The 26996-nt window shown below is 34.6% G+C and overlaps 2 protein-coding genes across 3 annotated transcripts; one reads left to right on the plus strand and one right to left on the minus strand.

Annotated features, from left to right (window-relative positions):
• Positions 1-3175: 3175 nt before the first annotated feature.
• LOC126689483 (DExH-box ATP-dependent RNA helicase DExH16, mitochondrial) lies at positions 3176-15408 on the plus strand. 2 transcript variants are annotated; one of them, XM_050384693.1, is made up of 17 exons: positions 3185-3568; positions 4425-4551; positions 5500-5621; positions 5715-5905; positions 6484-6624; positions 6865-6987; positions 9332-9409; positions 9856-10024; positions 10635-10747; positions 10915-10995; positions 11548-11613; positions 11776-11840; positions 12038-12083; positions 12169-12285; positions 14596-14687; positions 14764-14908; positions 14985-15408. In XM_050384693.1, exons 1-16 carry the CDS (start codon positions 3502-3504, stop codon positions 14876-14878), a joined length of 1713 nt encoding a protein of 570 aa, XP_050240650.1. In that variant the 5' UTR covers positions 3185-3501; the 3' UTR covers positions 14879-14908; positions 14985-15408. The 2 variants fall into 2 exon arrangements, with proteins under 2 accessions (XP_050240651.1, XP_050240650.1); XM_050384694.1 differs by lacking the exons at positions 14596-14687; positions 14764-14908; positions 14985-15408 and adding an exon at positions 13255-14584 and having other exon boundaries at positions 3176-3568.
• Positions 15409-16044: 636 nt separating this feature from the next.
• Positions 16045-18000, minus strand: LOC126689484 (pentatricopeptide repeat-containing protein At3g22670, mitochondrial). Its single transcript, XM_050384695.1, has one exon. The coding sequence runs from the start codon at positions 17840-17842 to the stop codon at positions 16172-16174; it is 1671 nt and encodes a 556-aa protein (XP_050240652.1). The 5' UTR covers positions 17843-18000; the 3' UTR covers positions 16045-16171.
• Positions 18001-26996: the final 8996 nt, after the last annotated feature.

Raw genomic sequence — 26996 nt, forward strand, 5'->3', positions numbered from 1 at the left:
CTTATCATTGTAAATAACTAGATGATCATGCTGGAACATTTATGCCATTATTTTTTCTATCTCTTTGTAGGGTAGATAAATAGTACTAGTAGATCTCTCTTCATAGATTAGTGAGGTAAATTCTTCCATTATTTCTCTTTTTATTGGTCTATTTCTGTCTGCTGGTTGCTAATTCTTCATATCACCAAAATAAGGTCAGAAATATGGGTTATACACAAGATTCGAGCTACAATGTGGAGTTAGGACCACACTTTGAATGAGAACTGTGAACCCGACGAAAATGACTTGACCCAATGCTCCCTTTTGATTGAAAAATGAATTTTCTGACAGGGACTTCAATCTTATGCACCCTGACCCCATTAAAAGTATTAGGAATTTGGAATAAAATTCAGGGCCTTGATTTGGTATGCTGTTTGCTGTCAAATTGATCTCACAAAATCATTCATAAATATTCTATTCATGATTTCATTATTTTCCTAATTAATATTAAATGATTTTCCCTAAAAAGAAAAAAAAAAGTGATGATTTCCTTTTATTTGTTTTTGCTACTGACAAATATTCTCATTTGAATTCCCACCAAGCCAAATTATCAAGGTTGGTTAGAAGAATAATAGGGGAATTGAGACTTTATTGTTCTAAGCATTAAAAAAAATGGGGTTTGAAAAGAAACAAATCGTATATGTAAAAAATCTGGTTGTTAAAGAGCTGCAATGCATGAAGTCCGACTCTTCATCTTATTTTATGTAATTATGTATACATGGCACCAAGTTTTTCCATGTTGAAAAGTTTTCTTATATATGTGTTTTTGGAAGTAGAAGAATAAAGAAGACAAATCATTTTGGTCATATTTAACAAAAATAATCCTTATGAATAGTCAAGAACTCATAATTCTTAGAATATTTTCTCTCAAAATAAAATTCTTAGAATATATGATTAACAATTTAACACCCTAGGTGTGTTCAGTCCTTCCATCCTAATATCCCATACACATTGATTAAATAATTAACAAAAACAATCCCTAATAAGGTGACTCTTACACATTGGCTAAAAATTTGAACTCAAAGCTTCATGCATTACATGAAAGATAAAACTTACAAATCACTAAATCAACTAGTGACGGAGCCACATGTAGACTAGGGGAGCCATGACCCCCAAACTTTTTAAAATTCCTTTTTTTTTTTTTATCCATATGATATACTATAATATATTTTCAAGTATAGCCCTTACAAAAAGTAGTAATTGGCATTTGATTTATAAATGATAATGACTCTAAACTTTTTTAGAGTTTGAAATTACATACAATTTATAATGTCTACATCTTTTCTCTTGTCTCCAGTTGGAATTCAGATTAGGGGGTCAGCTATGAGCTCCAAGAAAAATTTTCTGACTCCATCATTGAAATTAACCCGATATTTTTTCTAAGATAACTAAACCATAGTGTTTGGATTAGCTATATTTCAAGGCCTAGATTGCCTGACTTTTAGTCACTCGCCATGAAACAGGAGCAAATCATCAAAGGGGTTCATTAGACGTAGACACAAGGGAAGACTATGTTCACAATATTAGATGAAAATGGCCACGTACAAGAGCCTCTCACCGTCCATTTTTTCCTTATACATTGTGGTATAGCATTCTTATCCTTTCAATTTCCAGGCATTATATCACCCTCCATATTGGCTTTCAAATCACTGTGTGTCTTTCAGACTTTTCTCCAAAAAAAATCACCATGTGTGCGTCCATATTTTCAACGTCTTGTCCTCCATGAAAGTTCTCTAACTAGCATTAAATTATACGTGGGCCTGTTCTTATAAGAATTTATGATGGCCGTATTTTATGGTCACCATGGACATGAAGGTTTTATTTTGGAAGTCAAGCCAAAGTCCAAACATAATGTCATTGTCATAACTCATAATCCCAGTACGACCAATGCTGTAATGCAATGAACCCTTATCTAATCCCAGGCCGGTTGGTAGTTTTTTGAGCTTGACTGTGAATTATGTCAATGTCATAACAATACACTTGTGAGTTTAGACACCCAACCCTCCACATAGCTAGGATTTCACATTGATATTTGGTTTGATTTAGAGCTGCACATGAGACATACATGACTTATCTTACTTCGATATGATACCTATCGATTCAAAGAGGAAAAACATATGAACTAATTGTAAGAATTTCAATTAACTCTTTGTACTAAGTGTGTCAAATAAGATTTCAAATCTACTCTAATTTTGTGATTAATGTCTCTTCAATTCGAAGTTACTTTCAGCTTATTTAAGAATACTTCCAAACCAAAACAAATCCAAATTCTCTCTTAAAAATCTAAAACTTATCATTAACTCAAATATACACTTTAATGAAAAGTTTATTGGCAATACCTAAATACCCCACTTCTTTTCTTTTTATCAAAATAAAGCAATTTAGGAAGAAGAAATTTCAAATTTGTATACTTTATCAAAAGATTGACAATAAAGTTAAATGATTTCAAGTATTCAAATTTTTTATCCTATTAAATTATTGTTTAAAAAACAAATTAATTTATCATTCAAAATAACTATAGTCATTCCATTATGATTTTTACAAATATTTTATGCATTCTACTTTACCGTTTATTTTTATTTTTGGTCCCTAAAACATGGAATTTGTTTGATTTTGACCTTTAAAAATTTTAAAATTTAACAATTTAGTCAATTTATCCATTTTTTCCATCTATTTGAGTAACAAAATTTTGAGGCACCATATATATTTAAAGGATCAAATCGAACTGATCCCATATTTGAAAAACTAAAATTGAACTCACTTCATATTTAAGTAAATAAAATCAAAAAAACATGTGTGTAAGAAATAGACAAAAAATATTTGAAAGGACTGAAATCATTACATTTTAAAAAAAATCGGAGAACCAAAATCAAAACTCCATATTTAAGGAACCAAAAATAAATTTTAAATTAAAAAAAAAAAAATAGAGAAGGAAACAAGTTTCTTTTTGAAACAATAGGCATTTGAATGAAAATGAAGAAGTATCTAAAGTATCGGAGGAACCCAATTGGCCCAATACGTACTATAGCAAAAGCTAAAGTAAGCTAGTTTCAATAGCCATTGGGCTAAGCTTAGGCTAACTTTTATGCTCTCTTTTTTACATTTTCTTCTTCTTCTTCCTCTTCACTCTTCGGCCCCAATGCTAAAGTTGGAGCATGTTGGTCATGGGGCCTCATGGGTTTTGCTTCAATTTTGTTGGGCTGGACTTGAACCCAGAAATTTTCAGAGAATATTTTCAGTACCATGAAAACCGAAGGCCACAAACTCCGAGGCCGAAGAGTTCTCGAGTGAGGGAACACCGCATGTTGTTTCTTTTCCGATACTTCTTCATATTATACGGTGTCTTACATTGATAGTTGACACACCCACTTATCGTTTTTGAGTTTTCTCTCAACTTTTATATTCAATTTGCTTTTCATTTACTACTTCAAGCGACAATCTTTGCTAAAAAATTCAGAAGCAATGGCCTCCTCGTTCTTACTTCGTAGAAGAGTTTCGTCTCTTGGTGTTGTTTCTCGCTTTCTTCACGGTTCGACATCCACACCTTTGTTTCATTTTCTTTCATTAAATTTTCGGTTTCTTTGTTTTTTTTTTTTTTTTTTTTTTTTTTTTTTTCCGATGTTTTAGTAATTAGTTGAAGGTGTGGAAAAATATAAAGGAAAAGCAAATTTTGGGTCTTTTTGTTTTAGTTTGTGTTTGTTTAGAGATGAAAAAGCAAACCCATGTTAGGGAAATTCAATGTCTGTTTCTACACATCCTTAGCAATACTAGGAAACACAAATTGTTTTGGTTGTGAGAAAATGTGGGAAAAAGTCTGGAAATTGGGAATTCAATCTTTCATAACTGTTTGATCATATGAGTTGACTTTTTAAGGTTAGAAGAAAGAAATTTTGACTTCAAAATTTGTTCTTTTGGGGCTGTATAGGTTATTTTCTTTTTTCCTGATTGGTAGGTATGTCAGTGTGAATTTGGATTACCGATAAACTTAGCCCAAGTCTCTAATTTTATTATTTGGAAAATTTTCCTACTCATGGGCAAGATATTTTAGCAGTAAATGTAGTGTTAGAGCTGAATTCAATTTGTGTATTCTTGAGTAGATATTTGTTTCATCTAGCTCAGACCATTAAATAATTGCTTAGAGATATTCATCATCAGATAATGAACATAAGGAGCCTAATCCTGTCATGGGACTGATCACATATATAAATTGGTGGCTATTTTGCTTCAAATGTATATTATTAGTTACAATGAACTTTCCTTATTGTTCATTAACATGTTGCTATCAATTATTCAGTTATTTTACATCAAAATTAATAGTTGTGGGGTTTGAACTAGTTTTGTTGTTTTAAGTTTTTCTTACTCTTTTTTTTCTCTCCATTGTGCAGCAGGAAATATGGAGCACAGATGGCTGCACTTGGAATCAAGGATTGAGGCTTTAGTTACCCTTTTTGGTGCAACGAGAAAGTTCAGCAGTGGCACTGGTACCACAAAGTTTGACTTTACAGATCTCACGTAAGAATTTTGGTTCACAGATGCTGAAGTAGTGTTGTCTTCACTTAGGAGAATAATAGTACTTTTGCATTTGATATGCATAGTTTTGTACCTGAAAATTGTATCGACTGACTTACATAATACATTTCTGAATACTAGGATATCATGACCCTTTCCTTTGCTTTAGTGTATCATACTAAATGACTTTATATATTTTTATACATTTGATAAATGTATAAAAATATAATGTATAAAAATATATAAAATAAATTACTACGTTGCTTGGTTGTGTTATAGTGTGTCTTTTCTATCGTTTTATATATAACTAAGTACTCAAGTCAGGCCGGAACTGCAGGACCCTCCCAAAAACAACAAAAATTGGACCCAGTCATTCCATTTTTATCGGATTAGATTTTGGGTAGCAAGTTAGCAACAGGTGATAAGAAAGAATATTATAAATTGAGTAAAATCTAATCTAATGGAATAGTTGACATGTTTCTTTCATAACCACAGGACTTTGTATAAGGGTTTAAGGACAGTAGGATACATTACATTGTTGAATCCCAAGCTATTATGAAACTTTTTCTTGATATTCTGCTCTGAGATTTAATTTTCTGTGGTGATGAATAGGTCTGGTTTTGTCACCAATATCTCGGTTATGTAAGATGAATTCGCTCCTTAAATTGATGTGCCAGATCAATTGAAAGACACATTTCCATCTAGATGCCCTTAGTGTGTGCATGCCCATGTGTGCACATAAAAGTAATACTGTTGGTTGGTGTGTGCGCTTTTTTATAAGTTTGGATTTTGATAAAACCTTTTTGTAATGATCTAACAAATGTTTTTCTCCCATGATCAAATCTTAGAACCCATTCACTCTTGTTAATATGCTTATGGTAATTGTGAATGCCATATTTACTCTTACCATCTTCTTAGAGTCCTCACAATGGAATTTTCGATCCATTTCAGTCATCCTCATACATGGTACCCAAATGCTAGAAGGAAACATCGCAAGGTTATCCTGCATATGGGTCCCACAAATAGTGGTAAAACACACAATGCTCTGAAGCAACTTCAGTCAAGTTCTTCTGGTAAATTCCTTTTTAAATGCCCTTAGTTGAAGAATTAAGAGGGAATACCATAGCTGTAAGTAAACCGGTTAAGTATCTGTGTTCACTCTGCAGGCATATACTGTGGTCCATTGAGATTGTTAGCGTGGGAGGTGGCAAAAAGGTTGAACAAGGCAAAAGTTCCTTGTGATCTCATTACAGGACAAGAGAGAGAGGAGGCTGATGGTGCAAAACATAAGGCTGTGACAGTTGAGATGGCTGATGTAACTTCAGACTACCAATGTGCCGTTATTGATGAAATTCAGGCATGTCATTGGTTTATCTGGAGACTTACTGTCTGTTTATTTTAGAAAGATCAAAAAATTGTCTTCTGTTAATGGAATTGATATTATTATGCTTTATATAAATGTGAAATTAGTGGGAGTGCACCTTTAATGCAATTGATTTAGTTTCTAAAGTTCATAGTTGTGGAGGGTCTGGGTCCGGCCTAAATATTCATGACAAAATTTCAAAGTACGTATAATTTATTTAAATGACCCCTCTCTTGCATTTTTTTTTTTTAAATGAGTTGGATTTCATGTTAAAAAAGCTGATCCTTATTTTCATCTTATATCAATACTTATATTAGAATTATATATCATTGACATCATGATGGCTTTCATATGCTTGAAGATGTGGCCTAGCTGGAGCATGTTGGTGAAGTGATAGTTGTCCAGTGAATCCCAAGTTATTGGATTGTTTGGCTTTGTATTTATTGTTGATGCATTCTATAAAATCCAAGCATATGCAATTATGAATGTGATTGTTATGTTGTTCTTATCATTATATTCATATTCTTATCTCCTCCTCCTCCTCCCCCTCCCCCTTCCCCCACCAAAAACAGATGTTGGGATGTAGGACAAGAGGTTTTTCATTTACTCGTGCTCTATTAGGAATCTCTGCTGATGAGCTTCACCTTTGTGGAGATCCAGCTGCTGTCCCCCTCATTCAGGAAATGTTGAGAGTGACTGGTGATGAGGTGGAGGTAATAATCTTTTTTATGTAATGATCAGTCAAGTTTTTCGTGCTTTGTTCATAAAGGATATATATTAATGCTACTTTACTTCTACATAGATGAAATCTTTTCGTTTCTTGAATTTGAAATATATTTATGGGCTCATTGCAGTTATCCATCTTAAATAATCAGGCTATTTGCCATTTTGTGGCTGTTAGTTCTATGCTAGTTTTGTGGTGTCTGTATCATGTTACTGGTTTTTCCGTGTAGATTCAATTTTATGAGAGACTTTCACCTCTAGTTCCAATGAAGGTTCCTCTTGGGTCCTTCTCTAATATACAAACAGGCGATTGCATTGTAACCTTTTCACGTCGTAATATATACAGGCTAAAGGTTAGTGATTACTGATCTTTTGTTTCTACTGCCATCATTACATTCTGTGCTTGTGTTTTCTTTCTTTTTAACCCCTTATGACATGGCTTCAATTATTTTTTCTTGAATCATTCTTTTTTCACTAAAATTTTCTTGTGATTATATGTTAGTGGTGAACATAAATCTGTCTAGCTATCTTATAATCTTTTCTTTTCCTTTCCTTTTTTGGTGTATTTAGATGAAATATATGTACTTGCTGGGAGAAAAAAAGGATGAACGCAAAAATGTATAAAATGACCATGCGCAAAAAAAGGTGCAAAATCATTTAAAAATTGGTTGCTATGTTGATTTGGGTCTTTTATCTTAATAAAGCAAATTTCCAAACCACGATAAGATCTATTATCTATGCTTATGATGATCACAGGCTTTCTGCTGTTACTTTTGGTCCACTGGATTTATTTTAGGTCTTATTAGGTAATTAGGTTATTAGTATTTTATTTAATTCTCTAGAGTCAAGTATATTTGTAGTTCAATAATTAAGCTTTGGCCCAAGTTAATTGGGAATAGGGTTTAGTCCTAGTTAGTCTATATAAGTGTGCTACTATCCTCCAATGGAGACAAGTCTATGATTGATGAAATAAAATTTCGTTGGAATTTTTCAATGGCTTGGTGCTGACTCCAGGCTTTCCTGCTGACTCCTAGGTTTTATCTTTTTGTTCTTTTATTTCTTTCCTAGTTTTGACTTTTTGTTTAGCATCACTTTGCTAAGATCTAGGCTCAATCAAGCTAAAATGTAGAATTACCTGGCATGAAATATTTTGTGTTACCTGGTTGAATGGAAACACTGGATTGTAAGTTTTTGAAATGCAATCCTGAATTCTAATAGAGGACAACATGTTTTACGCATGGAAAAGGGTGTCTCAAAATAAGTTTGGAAGTTTAGAATAGGCTTTGGGCTAATATTGGTAATGGGGCCTGGTTGAATGGAAACACTGGATTGTAAGTTTTTGAAATGCAATCCTGAATTCTGATAGAGGACCACATGTTTGAGGCATGGAAAAGGGTGTCTCAAAATAAGTTTGGAAGTTTTGAATAGGCTTTTGGGCCTTGAGAGGCTTGAATAATACACATCCTTTGGAAATGTATTTGGTGTGCTAAGGCTCTTAAAAGAGTTGCTTTCTTTGTGTGGACGGTAGCTTGGGGAAAGATTCTGAATTGTGACAATCTCATGTAGAGAGGAATCACTTTGGTAGACTCATGTTGCATGCATTGTGGACTTTTGCCTTCTTGGTGTTTGGGGCTCAGTGGGTTATGCCAAGAAGTATTGTTCATCTTTTATCTAGATGGAGGAATTTGTTTGGTAAACACTCTTCTTTAGTTTGGAATCTAGTTCCCATATGCCTGTTGTGGACACTTTGGACAAAGAGGAATCATTGTGATTTTGAAGATGAGGAAGCCTTGTTGGTGAAATTGAAATTGCTATTTATTCAATCAATTTTTCACTGGTCTAGTGATTTGTGTCTTAGTGATGCTCATTATATTGTAGATTTCATTGATTTGTTCTATTTTCAATTGTATTTCTCATTTCTCAATAATTTTTATGCTAACATCCTGTGTAAATGAGAGAGTTCCTTTGCCTTAATAAAATTTTATTATTAGAAAAAAAAAAGATACTGGTCATGAGCAAAAGTAATAACAAGATCAAACTATGGTTTGTTTTGAATTGTAATTGACAATAGATATTGAGTTTCTATCTTCCAATGTATGTTTTTTCATAGAAGTAAGTTTCATACTTTATTAGCTTAGGAGAGGAGACTGGTTATATTGTGCAGCAGTGTAAGCTATTGATGTAATTAAACTGAGTATTCTCCCATGGCCTCTGCTTCAAGTTGTTTTAGGTCATCCTCCATTAGTCTTTTTATCAAAAGGCTTGTATTTTGGTATGTACCCGGAATCTGTGTCCAATGAATGGACAAGGAGAAGATGCAGGTCCAAAGTAGTCGGAGTGGTGACTGGAGGAGCTCAGGCTGCTGGAAGAGATCAAGCCACCGAATTGGAAGAACTCTTTTATTAACTCAAGAACTGAAGGGTCTTTTTCAATCAAACGTTCTTCTACTCATTAATGTTTATACTTCTGCTCTTTAGCTTTCTGAAGGAAGTATATGTATCTGGAAGAAAGAAAATGTACTTTCCAATATTTGTTGCTGTATACATACCATGTATTGAGTTTTATTCTTTGACATAAGGAGCTCCGTCTCCTTCCCTTTTCTTAGTTCTGTTTATGTTATGCAAAAGTGACATAATATAGGTTTGACTTAGTAAACTAACTAGTCAAACTGCATTTGTATCTTCTCCTCCACTGTAGAGGGAAATTGAAAATGGGGGAAAGCATCTTTGTTCTGTTGTTTATGGTTCGCTGCCACCAGAGACTCGAACTAGACAGGTATGCCTTCCTCTCCGTGTCTGAAATCCTCTTCCTCAATTATACTTGATCTTAACTCATTGGAATAGATGTATACTATCAATTGAAGTCATTTATATGTTCTTTTCTTCTCTTTTCTTCCTTTTTCTGTTATACATTTCCATATAATTTTTTCCCTATAGTGAGTTATGTGTTTGCCATATATTAATAACAAAATTTATTTTCCGCCTCTCTCTAGCTCAAATGACATCTCCTCTCCTCAATATTATATATATATATATATAGAAAACCTTCTACCTGATATACTGCTTTGCATATTAATGTATATTGCGTGCATCTCATTTTTCTGTTGATTATTGTGTTTTTTTTTTTTTTTTTCTTTTTCCCTTTTTTTAATTTTCTCTCTTATGGTCAGTATATTTAATGATTAAGGATTAGCTGAGTTAAAATGTTCTTTAGGACTGCAGGCAACAATGTTCAACGATGCAAGCAGTGACTTTGATGTTCTTGTGGCTAGTGATGCCATTGGGATGGGTCTCAATCTGAACATTTCCAGGATCATCTTTTCAACCATGAAGAAATTTGATGGCATTGAGATGCGGGATCTTATGGTACCTGAAATCAAGCAAATTGCAGGTAGCTTAATCCTAGCCAAGCTTTAGAATTTTGTTTTGGTAGTAATAGCATGGTTGTAAGGGGATGGTACCCATATCAGACTGTCAGTCATCCAGTCATACAAGGACCTCAAAAGGAACTCTTTGATTACAAAAGTAGGTCTCTCAACTCCATCAAAAGTCCTCCTATTCCTTTTGCGCCAAAGATTCCTCGTAACACATAGAGTTACAGCTTGCCAAACCTTTGTAACCCTATCGCATTGGAATCCTCTTTGTCAACCTTCCTAAGCTCAATCACAGATTTTTGCATCACCCAAACTATCCAAAAAATGCAAAAACAAAAGACCAGATATCTGTCTCAAATGATTCCCCACTCCTATATATACAACACCAATTAACTTTCAATAAGTGCTTCTTACCGATGAAATCAGTTGTCAATATTTCTCCCCCATGACAGTCCACACAAAAAGGGTCACCTTTCATGGGACCCTTGCACCCCATATGCTCTTCCATGGAAAAGAGAGGCCTGTGGAACCCCTATTGGTATTTGGTTTCTTACTTCTGAATGAAATGAGATGTCTATTTGGATCCTTCATGAGTGCTTCAAGATGACTTATTGGATTTGCTTGTAGGGAGAGCTGGCCGGTATGGATCAAAATTTCCTGTTGGTAAAGTCACTTGTATAGATGCAGAGGATCTACCCTTGCTTCATTCATCACTTGAATCTCCATCGCCCACACTAGAGGTTATTCTACCATCAATGAAATGGCTTCATGCATCTTATGCATTTGACTTCTCTTAAGTTCTTTTTAATTACACGATAATTATGTGGTTTAGTATAATTTTTTTTTAATTATTATTATTTTTATGTTGTGTCCTCTTTTCTTAATTGAAGTAACTCTTGCAATGCAGCTTGCTGGATTATTTCCTACCTTCGATCTCATGTATATGTATTCACTTGTACACCCAACAAATAGCCTCCATCAGATATTGGTAGGTTTTCATTCAACCATTTTGGTTTTTTTTTTTTTTTTTGTTTTTTTTTTTGGGTATCTTCTGTATCTGTCATCTACTCATTTGTTTCATATCTATCGATCTTTATGCCCTAGCTATTTATTGAGTAATACATTTTCTAGAACAATTTAAAAAAAAAAAGTGTCTGTAATCTGCGTAAGTGATACCAAGGGTTGCTGATTCAACCTTTATCATGGTTTTTTTTAATGATGAGGAAAAAAATGAAAATAAAATAGAAGAATCATTTATGTTTATGTGGAGATTATTGAATGTTGGAGCTTCACTCTCTTGCCCCCTTGCAAATGAGAAAAAGTTTAACAAGATAAACAAATTATGATTGTCAAAAATAGCATGATTCCTCAATGAATGGGTTTGACATTTATGATGGATACTATCAAGTAGCTGAGAATTGTAACTGTTTGTTAAATAATTGAAACTTGTTGAATTTTTTTTTTTTTTTTTCTGCATTATAATATTAATGTGTTTCCAATTGTGTGATACTTAAAGGACCTTTTTTCTTAAATTTTCCAGGAGCACTTTCTTGACAACGCTAAATTATCGGAAAATTATTTTATTGCTGATTGTGAAGAAATGTTGGTACGTTTATGTCAAGCTCCCTTCCCCATCAATCAGGGGAAACGTTTTTATTATGTTGCTTTGTTCTTGGCAACCATGAATGTCAAGTATTTTCATCCCTGTAATTATGTAATATCCTGGATCAACTCTTACTTTGGATCCTAATTACATTATTGATTCCAGAAAGTTGCTGCTGTTATTGATGAGTTGCCCCTTGGGTTGCATGATAAGTACCTTTTCTGCATCAGGTAATATCTTTAGTCCATTTGAAATGGTCAAAAATTGTTTCAGGCTTTCTGTTTACCCAAGTTTCTAGAATGTGATCACTATCTTGGTGGAATTCTCCTAAGACTGAAAACTTGGTCGACTGAGCAAGTTAGGGTAGTTTTATTTTTTTTCCACTAACTTGTTCAGTTTCAGCTCTATTAATAATTGTGTTGTGCAGTCCAGTTGACATGGATGATGAGATTTCATCTCAAGGTCTTACACAGGTAAGATTGAATATATAGATCTTAAAAAAATAAATCGATGTTTGTTTTTAATTATGAATTAATATGATCTTTCATGGTGGACCAGTTTGCACAAAATTATGCAAACAAAGGCATAGTTCGGCTGCGAGAAATATTTACACCGGGGACACTTCAGGTGCCAAAAACACAAACTGCTCTCAAGGAGCTTGAATCCATACACAAGGTAAAGTCTTTACATCCTTTTTTCTAAGCATCAGTTATGATCCTGGGGAGATTAACTGGTTTTCAATTCCCAATTTCATTGGTTGAAAAATTCCATTCATTGATGGAATCTTTTAATATGTTGCATGTTTAGAAACACACTACATAATGCCTAAATAGACATCAGAGGATCTGAAATTTTTATATTGAACCTTGCAAATGACCTTAATCTTCTAAAATATGCATTAATTTTTTTTTCACCAATTTTATTGAACCTAAACAGTAATTATCATATTGATATCAGTAAATTTTAATGGCTAAGAATAATTTTGCAATTAAAAGGTACATCAGTTTTATTAGTGAAATGAATTATCAGAGTTAATCATGATTATGGGCATTGCATGATAGAACAGGAGGTGAGGCACATCTGTTGTCTGTTTGGAATTAATTAGATAATGAAGGGATTGAACTTGAGTAATTTCTAGTTTTCAAGGAACTTAAGCTCTAGATTTTAACTACATATAATTTGATCAAGACATAGGTTGTTAGCTGATGCTGTATAAGGGGAGTTGGTTTTGGCAGCTTAGAATTGTAGTCTATTGTGGCTTTGGTGTTTGCTCTCATTGGTTTAATTGCAGAATGCAAAGATCTATAAATAACAGTATTGGTTGTTGGGAAGGGTCAGGGGGAAGGTTAGGGTGTTGTAACATGGAGGATAGTCCCTTTGTCTAATATATAATCATTAGTAAGTTACACACAACTTCACTCTCCGTTGGCAGCTGAATTGTATTGGTGTTTTTGATGTGCGATCCTTTTATATTTCTTTATTGAAAGCCCCTTTTGTTTCTTTCCCTTGGCAAAGCATTTGGTGTGTTAAGGTATCTAAAAGGGTATCTTTCTTTTTATGGACTGCTTCTAGGGGTGGGATTCTTACTATAGATAACCTTGTTAAGAAGAACCTACCCCTTGTTAATTGGTGTTGTCTATGTAGGTGTGATGAGGAAATTGTGGATCACCTTTTGCTTCATTGTAAGTTTGCATATGCTTTGTGGAATGAGGTCCTTATTATGTTTGGGGTTCAGTGGGTGATGCCGAATACAATTGTTTCTCTTCTTTTAGGTTGGAGGAATTGGTTGGGATCTTTTTCTTCAAATGTTTGGAATATGGTACCAGCATGTCTTATGTGGTTAGTATGGAAGGAACACAATGCCCGAACTTTTGAGGACATTGAGAGACCTATAGATCTGTTGAAGAATCTGCTTGCTATGACTTTGTTTGAGTGGTCTCGTATTTGGAGTCTTACGCATTGTAGTTCCTTGTCTGAATTCCTTTATCTCTATTAGACTTTCCTTATGATTTGATTGTATTTGTTTCAAGGGCAGTGAGTTTACAATTGTAAACACATTGTTCTTTTATCATCAATAAAACTCTTATTACTAATCAAAAAAAATACTTCACTCTCCATCCTATTCTTATAGGAGCAGGAGCTGTCATTTAGGCTAGAGCTCATGGCCCTCTTTGTCTAATATGAAGCATTTGGAATGAGCACAATGGTAGAGATTTTGAGGGTGTTGGGATCTTGCTTCCCATACAAAAAGGCAGTGTTACAATGATTGTTGTCCTTCTGTCTTTCCTCTAATCGAAGATTTTTATTTTTCTTTATCTCCTTTTGAATTTATGATATCTCTAAATTGTTGGACATGGTTGCTGTAGCTGGTTAGTAGCTCACATATAGAACTCATGTAGTTGGGCAGTTCCCTTCCCTTTGTTTCCCCCTCTTGGCAGAATATGTACTTGCCAAGAAAAAAATTGAAAGAAAATACTTTTAATTTGTGTGCAAAGTACATTACTGTATATATTCTTCTTAGAATTCATATCTTGGAGACAATCGGCTTCTGGTTGCCATTTGGCTGTCTTCTGACAAAGCTGATCTTAATTTCCATGTTATTTATGGAAGATTATGAGGTAAACTTTTCCAAAATATAGGATTTTTTTGCATTGATTAAGTTTTAAACTTTGCAAATAAATTTGGGTGAAGACTTGTAATTTGGCCATTGTAGTGTCTACATTCCTGCAGTTGATGTCATATTGTAGATGTATACATTTTGTTTTCTGTGGAAATGATTTCCAGATTGACAAAGGTTTAAAGGCAAATACATTGATAGTCATTCAAGATGTATTTGTAGTATTCTTTTGTCAAACTCAGAAGTTGAATATACCACATTTTCTCTGACTCATGCTTCCAAGAAAAATGTTACTAAAATTCATTTTTCTTACTATTATATAAGGTAGGTTTGCTACTAAAATTTCTCTTTTGGTACCAAAATTGAAGGTGTTGGATCTCTATGTTTGGTTGAGCTTTCGATTGGAGGATTCATTCCCAGACCATGAGCTGGCGTCATCACAGAAGGCCATTTGCAGCCTGTGAGTTTGCTTAGGATTTGTTGTATGTTAGTTATTAATCTGCTAGCTCTCTTATTGTTCTACATTAAATTTGTAGGTTGATTGAGGAGTTCCTGGAAAGACTAGGGTGGCAGAAGCCAAAGGCAAGGAGGTTACCATCACGTGCAAGAATGAATTCTCTTTTGTCCAAGGACATCCGACAGCATTTGTGAAAGTCCTCACAGAAAGGCCATTTGTAGCCTGTGAGTTTGCTTGGGATTTGAAGTATGTTAGTTATTATTTTGATAGCTCTCTTATTGTTCTACAAATAATTTGTAGGTTAAGGAATTCCTGGAAGGACTAGGGTGGCAGAGGCCAAGGGCAAGGAGGTTACCGCCATGTACAAGAATGAATTCTCAATTGTCCAAAGACATCTGACAGTATTTGTGGAAGTCCTCATTTTCCTTGATACAGTCATTCCTTCTCTTAGATCTTCAAAAGCTTTTAGGAGAAGGATAATTGAATTTTTAGTTTAGTCACCTTACCCTCAACTTGTTATATCTGTGTATTTACTTCTCCTGTCCTGATTAACAACCAAAACAGAGCATGAAGCTCCACCTCTTCAAGAAAAATCCTTTACTTCAAATTATTTAATTCAATTATTTACTTTGGCAATCATTGTATTATTTGCACTACAATAATGTAAAAATATTATTGACTACGATGTGATATAATTTGACTGAATAATTACGCTTTTTAAACTTGTAATGACGTCTGAAGATTGAGGTGAACCAATTTTAGTTGGCCAAGATCTGATCTGGTATAATATCCAAGTATAGGATCCACAATAGAAAGTATGCAAGGAAAATGTGCAACATGACCTTTTTTTAGAAGGACTAATTTCATGATCAAAGAATAATGGATGAGCACCCGGTATATCCATTCGTGAGCATTATTGTGAAGTTGGTGTCAAAATCCCACCAAAAGTGGCATGTCAGGAAGTACAACATAATTTTGCAAAGTATATACTCAGTGAAACATCAGTGCTTGTATTGTTCTGTCCTGTAAAATTTAGTTCTTAGGTGCCTCTCCCATTTTGGGCCATGCCTAGAATTTGGTAATATTAGACCAGTTAGAATTGCAACTTCCTTCTGGAAGCCCAAAAGCTAGATACAGTAATTGCACCTTCCTTCTGGAAGCCCAAAAACTAGACAGACACTGGTTCTGTCAACTATTTGACGAGCAGAATTTTAAGTTTTAACTACATGGGAAGAAATATGTCCTCCAAGTTTTTAGAAAACTGGAGCTCATTGCAAACATTCTCAAAGTTGAAATGATCCCATATCGCATGTTGATATATTCACTATAATGGAATGATAAATTTCTCATCTGTCAAAAATGACAAAACTGATAAAATTATTCACATTCATCATCCTAGAAAATAAAAATAACACTTTGATTTCATTGGTAATATATTAGAAACTCATCGAACCCAATGTAAAATAGCTGAAGCAATTCATCCTTATCTAAAGACAAAAACTACCATTGTAGTAGATGTGCTCTTTTGCTTCGTTGTTCTGTGACCGTGACATCAACTTCTCAATATGTTCCTTTGCTTTTGTCATACTCTTGCCCTCAAGTCCTTCCGTCAACATCTTGTATGTGCAATCCTTTGGAACCATTCCCTTCAACACCATCTCTTCAAAGAACAAGCAAGCGTGTTCAAGTTTCCCGTTCTTACATAGTCCATGCACCAAAAGCGAATAAGTCCCGACTTCTGGACTGATGTCATTTCTAAACATGTGGTCTAACAAGAAGTATAGCACCTTCATTCTCTTCTTCTGACAGCACATCCTCAATAGAGGACCATAAGTCTTAAGATTTGGCTTGCAAGTATCCTCTTCCATTTGCTGAAGCAACTTCATCGCCGCCTCTTCTTGCAAATGCACGCAATAACAAGAGATCAAAGTATTATATGTCAACGCATCCCGACTAACTCCTTGCTTTGTCATGTCCTCAAATACGTCGCGTGCATCTTTAAGCCTACCGGACTTACCAAGAATGAATATCAAAGAGCTATAAATTGATGCATCAGGAACACAACCATTCCTCTTCATCTTCTCATAAACCTCCAAAGCTTCATTAATCCTTTTTGCCTTCCCTAGAGCATGCATTACAATAGTATAAGTCACCTCACTAGGCCGGCAGCCCTTATCTTTCATTTCTTCAAGAATTTTATCCACTTTACGGAAATCCTTTTCCCGACAATAAGCTCCAATGAAATAAGTATAGGAGAACACATCAGGCTGAAACCCATGTTTCTCCATATCCTCCATAGCCTTTTTGGCATGGTCTAATTTCCTAGCCTTGCACCACCCATGTATCAGTACATTGAATGTGTGAGCACTCAAAGGTATTACTTTCTTGAACGTCAAGAAAACATCATGGGCATCCTCAACACTACCCTCTTTCACCAATGCATCCATTAGTACATTCATTGATGTGGTATCTTTGCTCACACCAAACATCTCTATTTTCCTAAATGCCTCTATTGCCTCCTTGTATTTACCAGCCTTTGCAAGCCTCCTCATAACCTTACTCATTGTGACCAATGTGACATACCCACCTAACTCATTCATCTCCTCCACCAATTCCCACACAGTACGGAACTGCTCCGCCTTTCCTAAGATATCAACCATGGAATCATAAAGCTCAGGAGAATGCCTATAACCTGTTTGCATTTTTGCCCAAGTGAAAACTCCGAAAGCCGGGACCCAATCATTGCTAAATCTCTTCAAAAGCTGTTCAACTAAATTGTTTGATGCAATAAAACCAGACCCATTTAGAGCTTCCGCTGCTTTATCAGGCGACGGGTACCAATTCTTGAGGATTTTGCTGATTTTATCAACCTCTGTCTCAGTGTTTTCACTTAGCATTTGCTTAACAACTTGGCTGTGATCATGAAACTTGTGGTTGTCAACCCAACGAGCAAGTGAAGGTATAACAAATTCATCATCTGAATCTGGGTTTGATGGGTTTTGGGTGTCGCTGAATTTGACCCAACTTGGAAGCTCGGGTGATTCGGTGAGTTGGGTTGAGTCAGGCATGGTGCATAGTGGGTGGTATAAGAAGATGAAAGGCCTGGTTTTTCTAGTGTGAGAGAGAAGCTTAAAAATTTGGAACTTTGATGAGAGCATTTTGGATTTTGGACAAGGATGAGGCAATGAAAGATTGTTTATGAAATGGATTTGTTTGAGCTTCTACGTATGGTGGGCTTTGAGCCTATGAGAGACACGAAGAAACAAACCGGCCATAGCTCATGCGTGCAGTGTTTTTTGGTAAGTAATTGTTTTTTTTTTTTTTTTTTTTTTTTTTTTTTTTTGAAAAAGGTAAGTAATTGTAATTATTTGCACACTAAATTGTGTAATGCGCACAAAAATGGTGTACAAGGCTCATTTTACCATTTAAGATGCGAACAAGACAGCTTTTATATAATGAGTTCTAGTTAGTTTAACTGATAAATTATTTGAGAGGTAAATAAGAGATTTGAAATATAGTCTTTGTCTACATAAAAAACCGATTGTTGTAGTATAAATATTGATTCATTGGGCCTAAGCCCGTCAAATTTATATTTCTAACATGATAATAATAATAATAATAAATAAAAGACACTCTAATAGTGATTGGGGTTATTTTTTTAAACGTTAATGTTTGTAATAAATGTAGTACCAACCTACTATATTCATAAAATAGTGATTCATTGGCCCTAAATCCATCAAATTTATATTTCTAACATAATAATAAAAAATAAAAACACTCTAATGGTAATTAGAGTTTTTTTTTTTTTTTTTTTTGAGAAAGAATTAGAGTAATTTTTTTGAGAAGAAGAATTAGAGTAATTATTTAAACGTTAATGTTTGTAATACATGCAGTGCCTACCTACTATAGTCAGAAAATACTATAAGCTAGTAGCTACTGGTTAGAAAATACTATAAGCTGTTTTTCGATATTCTAAGCCTTAAGGCAGTTAGCTTATATGGCAATCTTCTTATCTGAATTAGTCAGTCTTGTTAATGAATTAGTTACTTATATTAGATGTATCCAGTGTTAATTTGACACTTAGCAAGGAACTAATTATTGTTAGTTGTATGAAAAATTTTATAATTACTCTTGTACTCTCATTCTTGTAATAAATTTTTGAGAATTAGTGATTTTAAGGAGAAGCCTTTTAAATAATAAATAGTACTCATCAATATATATATAAACTGAGAACTCATGCGAGAGTACATGAGGTCCTGCTAAGTGGCACTCTAATTTTGCATTTAGCCTTTTTTTTATCTCTTTTATTAATTTTTCTTTTACTGTTACCCAAAAGTTCACATTAACTTATTTTACTGTTATCTCATTAATGTCTCATTAATTAACTAAGCTTACATCACACCTTTCTCTATTCTTCTTTCTTCATGTCTTTTAACATACCCACCGTTTTAATATTTTAAAAAAAGCAAAAAATAATAATAATTAAAGACTAATAGTAATAACTAACTAGATAAGGCCTTGAAGAGAGATAGAGAAACACAAAAATGTTATGGATTGTTAAATAAAATGCACTATTTCACTATATATCACCAAAATAAAATACCTGAAACTAACTAAAAATTTGAAAGAGAGAGAAAGAGAAATCTAAGGAGTCACCATCTCTGTTATACAAGTCTCCCAGTACCATCAAGATGCCAAAACCCCTACGGGTATTTTTTTTTTTCCTTTTTTCTTTATAAAATTAGGTGCTTAAATACGATTTAGGTTTGGGTAATTTGGTTGGATAGTTTTTGTTTTGGGTATATAAGTAGAGATAATATTCTACCATGATTTAATTTTAAATCATCTATAAGATATATGCATACACACTTGCCCATATCATATTTAAATGTCACACTATCGATGAGTAAAAAACAATGAGAGAGTTAGGTATACTTTCATTTCATGGTATGAAATATGTGAACACAATACAAATTAGTTGATTTTCATGATCCCGTTACTCTTTTGCACTTATCTTTGGTTCCATGATTTTAAAAAAAAATTAAAATAAAAAATAAAATAAAAAAATCTTACCTTGAGAAGGCTACGAATATGCAGTGAAACTACTAAACTAATTTTTAATATCTCAAAATGTATATTTTTCTTTACTCTAATTTAGTTTACTTTTTCTTATAACATACATAAAACATTATCCAAAACCATCTTACATAAAATATCAAAAATCTCATGTTGAAGAGTACGAGATTGTGCCACGTGGCACATTCCTTGAATTTCTCTTTATTTAGTTTTCTACTTCAACAAATTTTGCATTTATATTAAAGTATTAGTTCATTGAATTAGCCAATAGAGTAAATGCATATATTAATTATCTATTTTTGTGCATTAATTATTTATATTAAATGAATTTATATGATTATTTTTATAAACTCTATATAGAAAATAATTTTTAATTGGAATAATAATAATAAATTTAGAATATGACATTCTTACTCATGTTTAGTTGCTTTGACAACAATCGTCACAAAAGCCATAAAAAAATTAAATATTTGTAAATTCACTAAATTTAAACTTAATCCTTTAAATTTCCTAACTCCTTTGTGTGTGTGTGCACGCGCATATGTGTGTAGGTGGAACTAACACTGTAATATGTATTCTATGTAATTAGAAAGATTACTAATATAATAAATATGTTTATTTTGTTATATTAATTATTTTAAGCATAATGAAATTTTAATATCATATTTCTAAGATTTATATGAGAAATAATTGGTTTTTTTATGTGAGAAACAATTGATTTAAAATATGGCATCTTTACTCAAATTTAGTTGTTTTTGCAACAATTGAAATCATGTCCAACAAAAAGGGGGAAAGTTTTTTAGTAACACACAATCAAGAATGTAAAATAATAATAATAATAATTGAAGGATATATGCATTTTTTAGTAGGCATGAAACATGTCTATTTATATTAGCTACTATATCATGCAACTTTCAATTTGTAAACACACATATATTATATGATCAAATCACTATACTACTCTTAATGTATTTCTATTTTGTCTATATATAAATTAACTAAAATTACAATTTTTTACAATGAAATTTATTGAAATATCTTTTTCATATATCGATAGTTGAGAGTGAGAATCTGAATCCTTTCTATTGGAAATTGAGGTGTCAATTAGTTAAGTTACATGATTTTTGGTAAAACTTATCGAAATATTGGAGAAAACTAATATTAAGTTGCATCGCACATCACGGGAACTCAAGTAGTTATGTAGTAATTGCGACTCATCCTCGATCAAGGCCAGAGTATCAGATTGAGAAGTCGCTCATTAATTTCTTTTAATTGTTGCTCAATCTGGGTTTGAACTTCAGGCAACTATTCTTGAGTCTGACCCTGTGTTACTTGTATGTCGAGCATATGAAGGAGATTTTCATAACACATATATAACTGTTGTTTGATCTGGGTTTCAACAACATGTTACTGTTGCTGTTGCTAATGCTTTTGTAGCAGATGTTGTTGTTGATGTGCTTCTCCTTCCAAAATATTGGAGACATTCGGAAGTAGAAATCTTTGAGCATGTCGTTGAATTATAAGTTGGTACTTCGCTGGAATTTTGGAAATTCCCTCAAAAAGCCGCCGAATATATCCTAATGCTCCGTTGACTTCATCCAAAGCTCTAGCATTGGCATCAAATACCAGGGAAGTGACACAGGCAGCTTTATGTTGCTCTGGTATTCTTTTTAACAATTCTTTGACGTAAAATTCACTATAATGATTCACTATTTTCCTATAATCCGAGGAACCAGCAGGAAATAATTTTCTCATGTAACAGTTTTCAAAACAAGTCCTCGAATGATATACACAATAAGCACAATTCATCTGATTTAAATCAATAAAAAGAAAAAGAAAAATGATTAATTGAATTAAACGAACCATTTAGAAAGAATCTTTTAATTACTACCATTTTTTTAACATGAAGTTTATAATATCTGTATCTTTACTAAATATATATATTTTAGAACAAATTTACAATTTAAATCAATAAAATGAAAAAGAAAACCAAATAATTCAATTAAACAGTCCATTTAGAAAGAATCTTTCAATTACTACCATTTTTTTAACAAGTTTATAATATCTGTATCTTTACTAATTATATATTCAAGAACAAATTTATAATTTATAATGCAGTATCGTTACTAACTTATCTTTACTAACTATATATCAAATTACTGACTAACAAAACAATAAAAAGGAACAAACATAAAAATTACAAAAACTTTTATATCATTTATTATATTTTTATCTATTAAAATTTTCAACAAAAAAAAAAAACACATTTCTTCGAAGAACTATAATCTAAATTACTTTTGGAAATTTAAAAAGGTAAATTTCCATACTTGCTCTTTAAGTCTGATGACTCTTGATTATCTTCTTGTAGCTTTCCTTGATCTCTCAATAGGATTCTTGAAAGAAAATTACTTTTTTGAAAAAATATATTGAATTAACTCTGAGATACCGTTAGGCAACAGTAGCTTTATACTCATAACATTAATCACACTTCCCTCCGACTTTTTTAATCCGTATTTGTACTAGATCGGTTCGATAAAGATAGTGGGCCGTGGCCCGTGAATGGAGGCGCAATTTTAAAGTTTTTAACACTAAGTGTAAATAGATATAAACCCATTGGGTATCTAATGAATACTCATTAGTCATTTATTCTAAAATTTAAAAGTTTAGGTTATGTTTGTTAATAGTTTTTGTTTTCTATTTTCAAAAACTTGTTTTTGGAAATATAAAAAATAAAAAAAATTCTTGTATTTTTGAAATTAAAAAAAAAAAAAAAAACATGTTTGGCTAGCTGAAATCAAAAAGATAGTTTTTTGAAGAAAAAAATAGAAAATACTAAAATATGTTGTGGGTTCTTATTTTGAACAATACCCAGGCCCAAGTAGAAACAAGGATCCTGAGCCTTATACTTGTTGTTTGGTGGACTGGGCTTGGTTCACTACAACTATATTGGGCTAATTATGAACCAAGCTGTACACAAAACATGGATTCTACAACACATACATACTCATACATGCAAATATATACATATTGTAAAGTAAAGAACAGTAAAGGAATAGTAAAGGTAAATAAAACGTTAGGGATCCTAAAAATGACGAATAATGCTTCATTATTTCTTGAGTTGCTAATACATTTTGTCTTTTTTGCACTAGGATATGTTACAAGGTCCAAATAAGTTCAAAAGTCATAGACTTAGATAGCTCCTTCGGGCTTCTAAGACTTGTGACGTTTGAATCCAAGTGTATCCTCTAGTGTCTATCTCAAGATCCTCCACGGAGTTTTCCCTCTTTTCTCCCTTTTTGAATTCTAAAGGAGTTTTTTAAAGGATCTTTTCTCTCTGATTCACTATTGCTGAATGGTTTTTTGCTATTAGCTCCTTCTCCTTTTATAGTGCTCTCCTAGTGTTTTTGGTGTACCACTACTTCCCTCCATTTGTTGCCCTGGGTACCAGAACCAATGTTATGTCAGTAATATTGATGGCTAGTCTCTTCCTTATTTTCTCATTATTTTCTCATTATTTTCCCTTTTGAGGTTCCCCCTCCAAAAGTCCCTAGCTAACCATCCTCTTTTGGGAGGTCCTAAGGGCTGACTTTCAATCCTCTTTTCCCAAAGCTTGTAGATACTACTTTTCAAATCCGCCTTTTGGCTACTTTACCTTTTGTCATTTTCTCTAAATGGACAAATTCCTTTCTATCAGGCTGAAAGATCCCCAATCAACTTCCTTCATAGTCCATCTCCCTACTTTCCCCGAGGCACCAGGCTTCTTTTCATGAAGTGTTGATTCCTAAGTCATCTGTCTCTTTCTGCATCATTGGGCGGCTGATGGGACATATCCCTCCTTGTTCTTTGTGTTCATGGGCATGCTCCCTTGAGTTGTCTCAATCCCAACTAGTCTCTTATTGCATATCCCGAGGATCCCAGGTTTCTGGGAATTCCCAAGTATCTTGGTTTAGCTTTCTTTTTGAGTTCCCCAGCAATTTTCTCTCTTAAGGGCTGGGCTGAGCTTCCTCTTTTCCCAAAGCTTTTAGATACTACTTTTCAAACCCACCTTTTGGCTACTTTACCTTTTGTCATTTTCTCTAAATAAGCAGATTCCTCTCTATTAGGCTGAAAGATCCCCAACCAACTTCCTTCATAATCCATCTCCTTGTTTTCCCAGAGGCACCAAGCTTCTTTTCATGAAGTGTTGATTCCTAAGTCATCTATCTCTTTTTGCATCATTGGGCGGCTGATGGGACATATCCATCCTTGTTCTTTGCGTTCATGGTCATGCTCCCTTGAGTTGTCTAAATCCCAGCTGGTCTCCTACTGCATATCCTGAGGATCCTAGGTTTCTGGGAAATCCCAGGTATCTTGATTTAGCTTTCTTTCTAAGTTCCTCAGCAATTTTCTCTCTTAAGGGTTGGGCTGAGCTTCCTTTTTTCTTTGTTTCATAAGGCTCAAAGCTTACCCATTCATGGATTTGGGCCCCTTCCTACTTATTTTAAGTAGTCCTTAATTAGCGAGTTTGGGCCTTACCCCTTCCTTGAAAGCCCAAATGGTTCTCAAATTTCAATTTTGTATCATTTTGGACCTTGATGCAATATTGTGATATTTTGGACCTCAGCATTTAGCCCTTTGAACTCGTGGGTTGCCTGCAGCCCACACGTGAGTAGACGAGATTCTTAGGTTTCGCAAGGATCTGCAGTTGGTGTTTTTACCGCCTTCGGGATCCCTTCCCCTTTTTATTATGGAACCCTGTTCCGTTACGTTACCCTCTAATGTACTAACCCACGTATTCCACTCCTCTTGTAACTCCCCCCCTCTTTTCACGGAACGTGGCAATTAAGTGTCTGGGTAAACTTCCTCCTCCTCTTTGTACGTTTCCCATAACTCTCATTAATAACTAACAATAACTTTTTTTGTAAAATTGAATTGTGGCAACTGGCGCGTTTTTCCATCTTCATTTTCTTCAACTTTTCTTTGCACCATTATTGTAGTCACTTCAAGCCATCTGTTCACTTTCAAAGATACTGTCCCAACTCATCTCCTCTCTTTCTGCTCCTTCCTTTGTTGCTTTCTCCCGTTCTAAACTCCCTTACTCTTCTATTATACTATCCTTGTATGGCTTCCTCTCCTTCCTCACGAAAAAGGAGAGAGCGTTCTCCCACCCCCTTTGAAGGTGAAGGTTCTTTAGCAGGGTCGGCACAAGGTGAGGTGCAGGAAGTTTCAGATCATTCAACCTTCCCTTTACGGGACCCCTAGTACACTCCCAGTTTTTTTTTTCCCTCAAGTCTCTCATGGTGAGGCTCCTTCTTCCCCGCATTCCTAGGTGTTTTCCGGTCAGCCCGGATTTGCTAGCTCTGCTCAGATTCCAGATCCAAGGGAAATTTTGGACCTTTAAATCAGGTGAGGATCTCGAAAGGCGGTTCCTATCTTTTTTGATTTTGTCCTGAGAAAAATTACTGGTTGGTCTAGTTGGGTAGATGAAGAGCTGTTTGATGGTGAATTTGTTAATTGTTTGGAGCGCACCGAGATCCTGAAGTCAGTGGCAATCTCTAGGAATCTTGAAGGTTTCAGGGATGCTAAAGACCTTAGACATTTGGTGCGCCGTTGGTCTCCCTCTCTTTATACGTTCTTTTTTTCCGTCGGTGAACTCACCATTACCTTGGAGGATGTGGTCAATAATTTCCTCCTCCTAGTGTTTGGTGATGAAAACCCCTTTGATATCCAGCTCTCTAGCAAGGACCTCAAGGTTGAGGATTGACTCTTCAGGCTTTTTGGTGGGTGTACTACTTCTTCTGGAGGCAAGCCAGCCAAGATGGGCAAATGGGTAGCAAACCTTTCTCCAGAAAAAGATAAGACAATTAGGCGAGCTGGGTTCGTGGCACTGTGGTTGAGTAAGTTTCTCTTTAGTGAGTTTCCTAGATATGGGATTAAGTCCACCTTTTTCCCTCTTGCTATTAAGTTGTCTAGGGGCACTCAGTATCCTCTAGCCCCCATGTTCTTAGGCCACGTTTACTCTCAGTTAGATTTACTTTACAGTGACGAGGTTGAAGGCAATTCCTGTTACACCATAACTTCGTCCCTACACTATGCTATTCTTCAGGTGTTTATGTGGGATCGCTCTTCTGTTACTTTGGCAAAGTCAGGAATCTAAAGTACGTGAAAGATAAGTTTCAAGGATCCCCGAATGTGATCAAGAGTCTCTGTGGCAGCTCTACTAATGGCCACCCTATTATTTTTCCCTGGTCTAACTTTAAAGGTGATAACTTCAATCTGATAGAATTATTCGACCAGGCATGGCATTTGAGTTGGCGTTCCCCCCGGGAGTTTAGTCCTGGATTTGCATGTGATTCCATTTTGTCTTCCTTCCTCAACTCTCTAGGGCACACTTTTGACCTTTGTCGAGGAGACAAAAGCAGCTTGGCATACTTGACCTGTACTAGCCTCTCATGGCTTCCAGTACCTTCATCGAGCAGTCCGAAGTACACTTACTATTCCGTACACCAAGTACTTAGACAGTTTGGCTTCAACCATGATATCCCGCCGGTATTCAAAGAGGTGGTGCCTTCCCTCCCATCTCTAGATCCATTTTTAAGGCTTCAAGCCTTTTCTTATTAGTCACAGAGGAGCCCCCAATTCGTGGTACCAAGTTCTCAACGGGGAGTTCTTTCTTCTAGTGGCTTTATTAGTTACTGGAGGAGGGTTTAAAAATCTTTCTCGAACTTCGTTGGCTCAGGTAAGATTGGAAGAGTTCTCGACCTTGATCTCTTCTCTGCCCCATCTTATAACAAACACTTGGCCCTTCCTACTGCTGGTATTGTATTTGCTACAATAAGCAGCAAAACAAGATTTGTGGAGTGGCACGCTTCTAGGGGTGGTTAGGTGTCCTACACCAATGACTTCCTTGCCTCTTGGCCAGGGTGTGACGTGATTGTGGGCTCTTTTTTTGTTGTGCCTATTAAAAATAGGATGTCTAAGGAAATTGGTGCCGCAACTCCTGTAGGCAAGGGCAAGGAGAAGAAGATAAAAAAGGAGGCTATCAAGAAGTTTGAAGTTGAGGGGAGTGCTGAGGATATTGAAGCTGGCCGTGGTACCAAAAGGAGAAAGACTACTTCAGCTTGCAAGCAGCTTGTTATTTCTGAAGGTCCTGAGGAAGTAAACCCTTCTGCTGTTGGAAAGGAGGTCAGCTATCCTCCCATCCCAAAGATTAGAATGAAGACTAAGGTAGAGTCCTCTATCCTTCAAACCCCTGTG

The sequence above is a fragment of the Quercus robur genome, chromosome 6 (assembly GCF_932294415.1).
Source record: "Quercus robur chromosome 6, dhQueRobu3.1, whole genome shotgun sequence".
Lineage (NCBI taxonomy): Eukaryota > Viridiplantae > Streptophyta > Magnoliopsida > Fagales > Fagaceae > Quercus > Quercus robur.

Coding starts and splice junctions, on each gene's coding strand:
- LOC126689484 (XM_050384695.1), bottom strand. CDS start 17,842: ATGCTCTCATCAAAGTTCCAAATTTTTAAGCTTCTCTCTCACACTAGA.
- LOC126689483 (XM_050384693.1), top strand. CDS start 3,502: ATGGCCTCCTCGTTCTTACTTCGTAGAAGAGTTTCGTCTCTTGGTGTT. Junction 5,906..6,483: donor CCGTTATTGATGAAATTCAG/GCATGTCATTGG, acceptor CACCAAAAACAG/ATGTTGGGATGTAGGACAAG. Junction 11,841..12,037: donor AAGTACCTTTTCTGCATCAG/GTAATATCTTTA, acceptor TGTGTTGTGCAG/TCCAGTTGACATGGATGATG.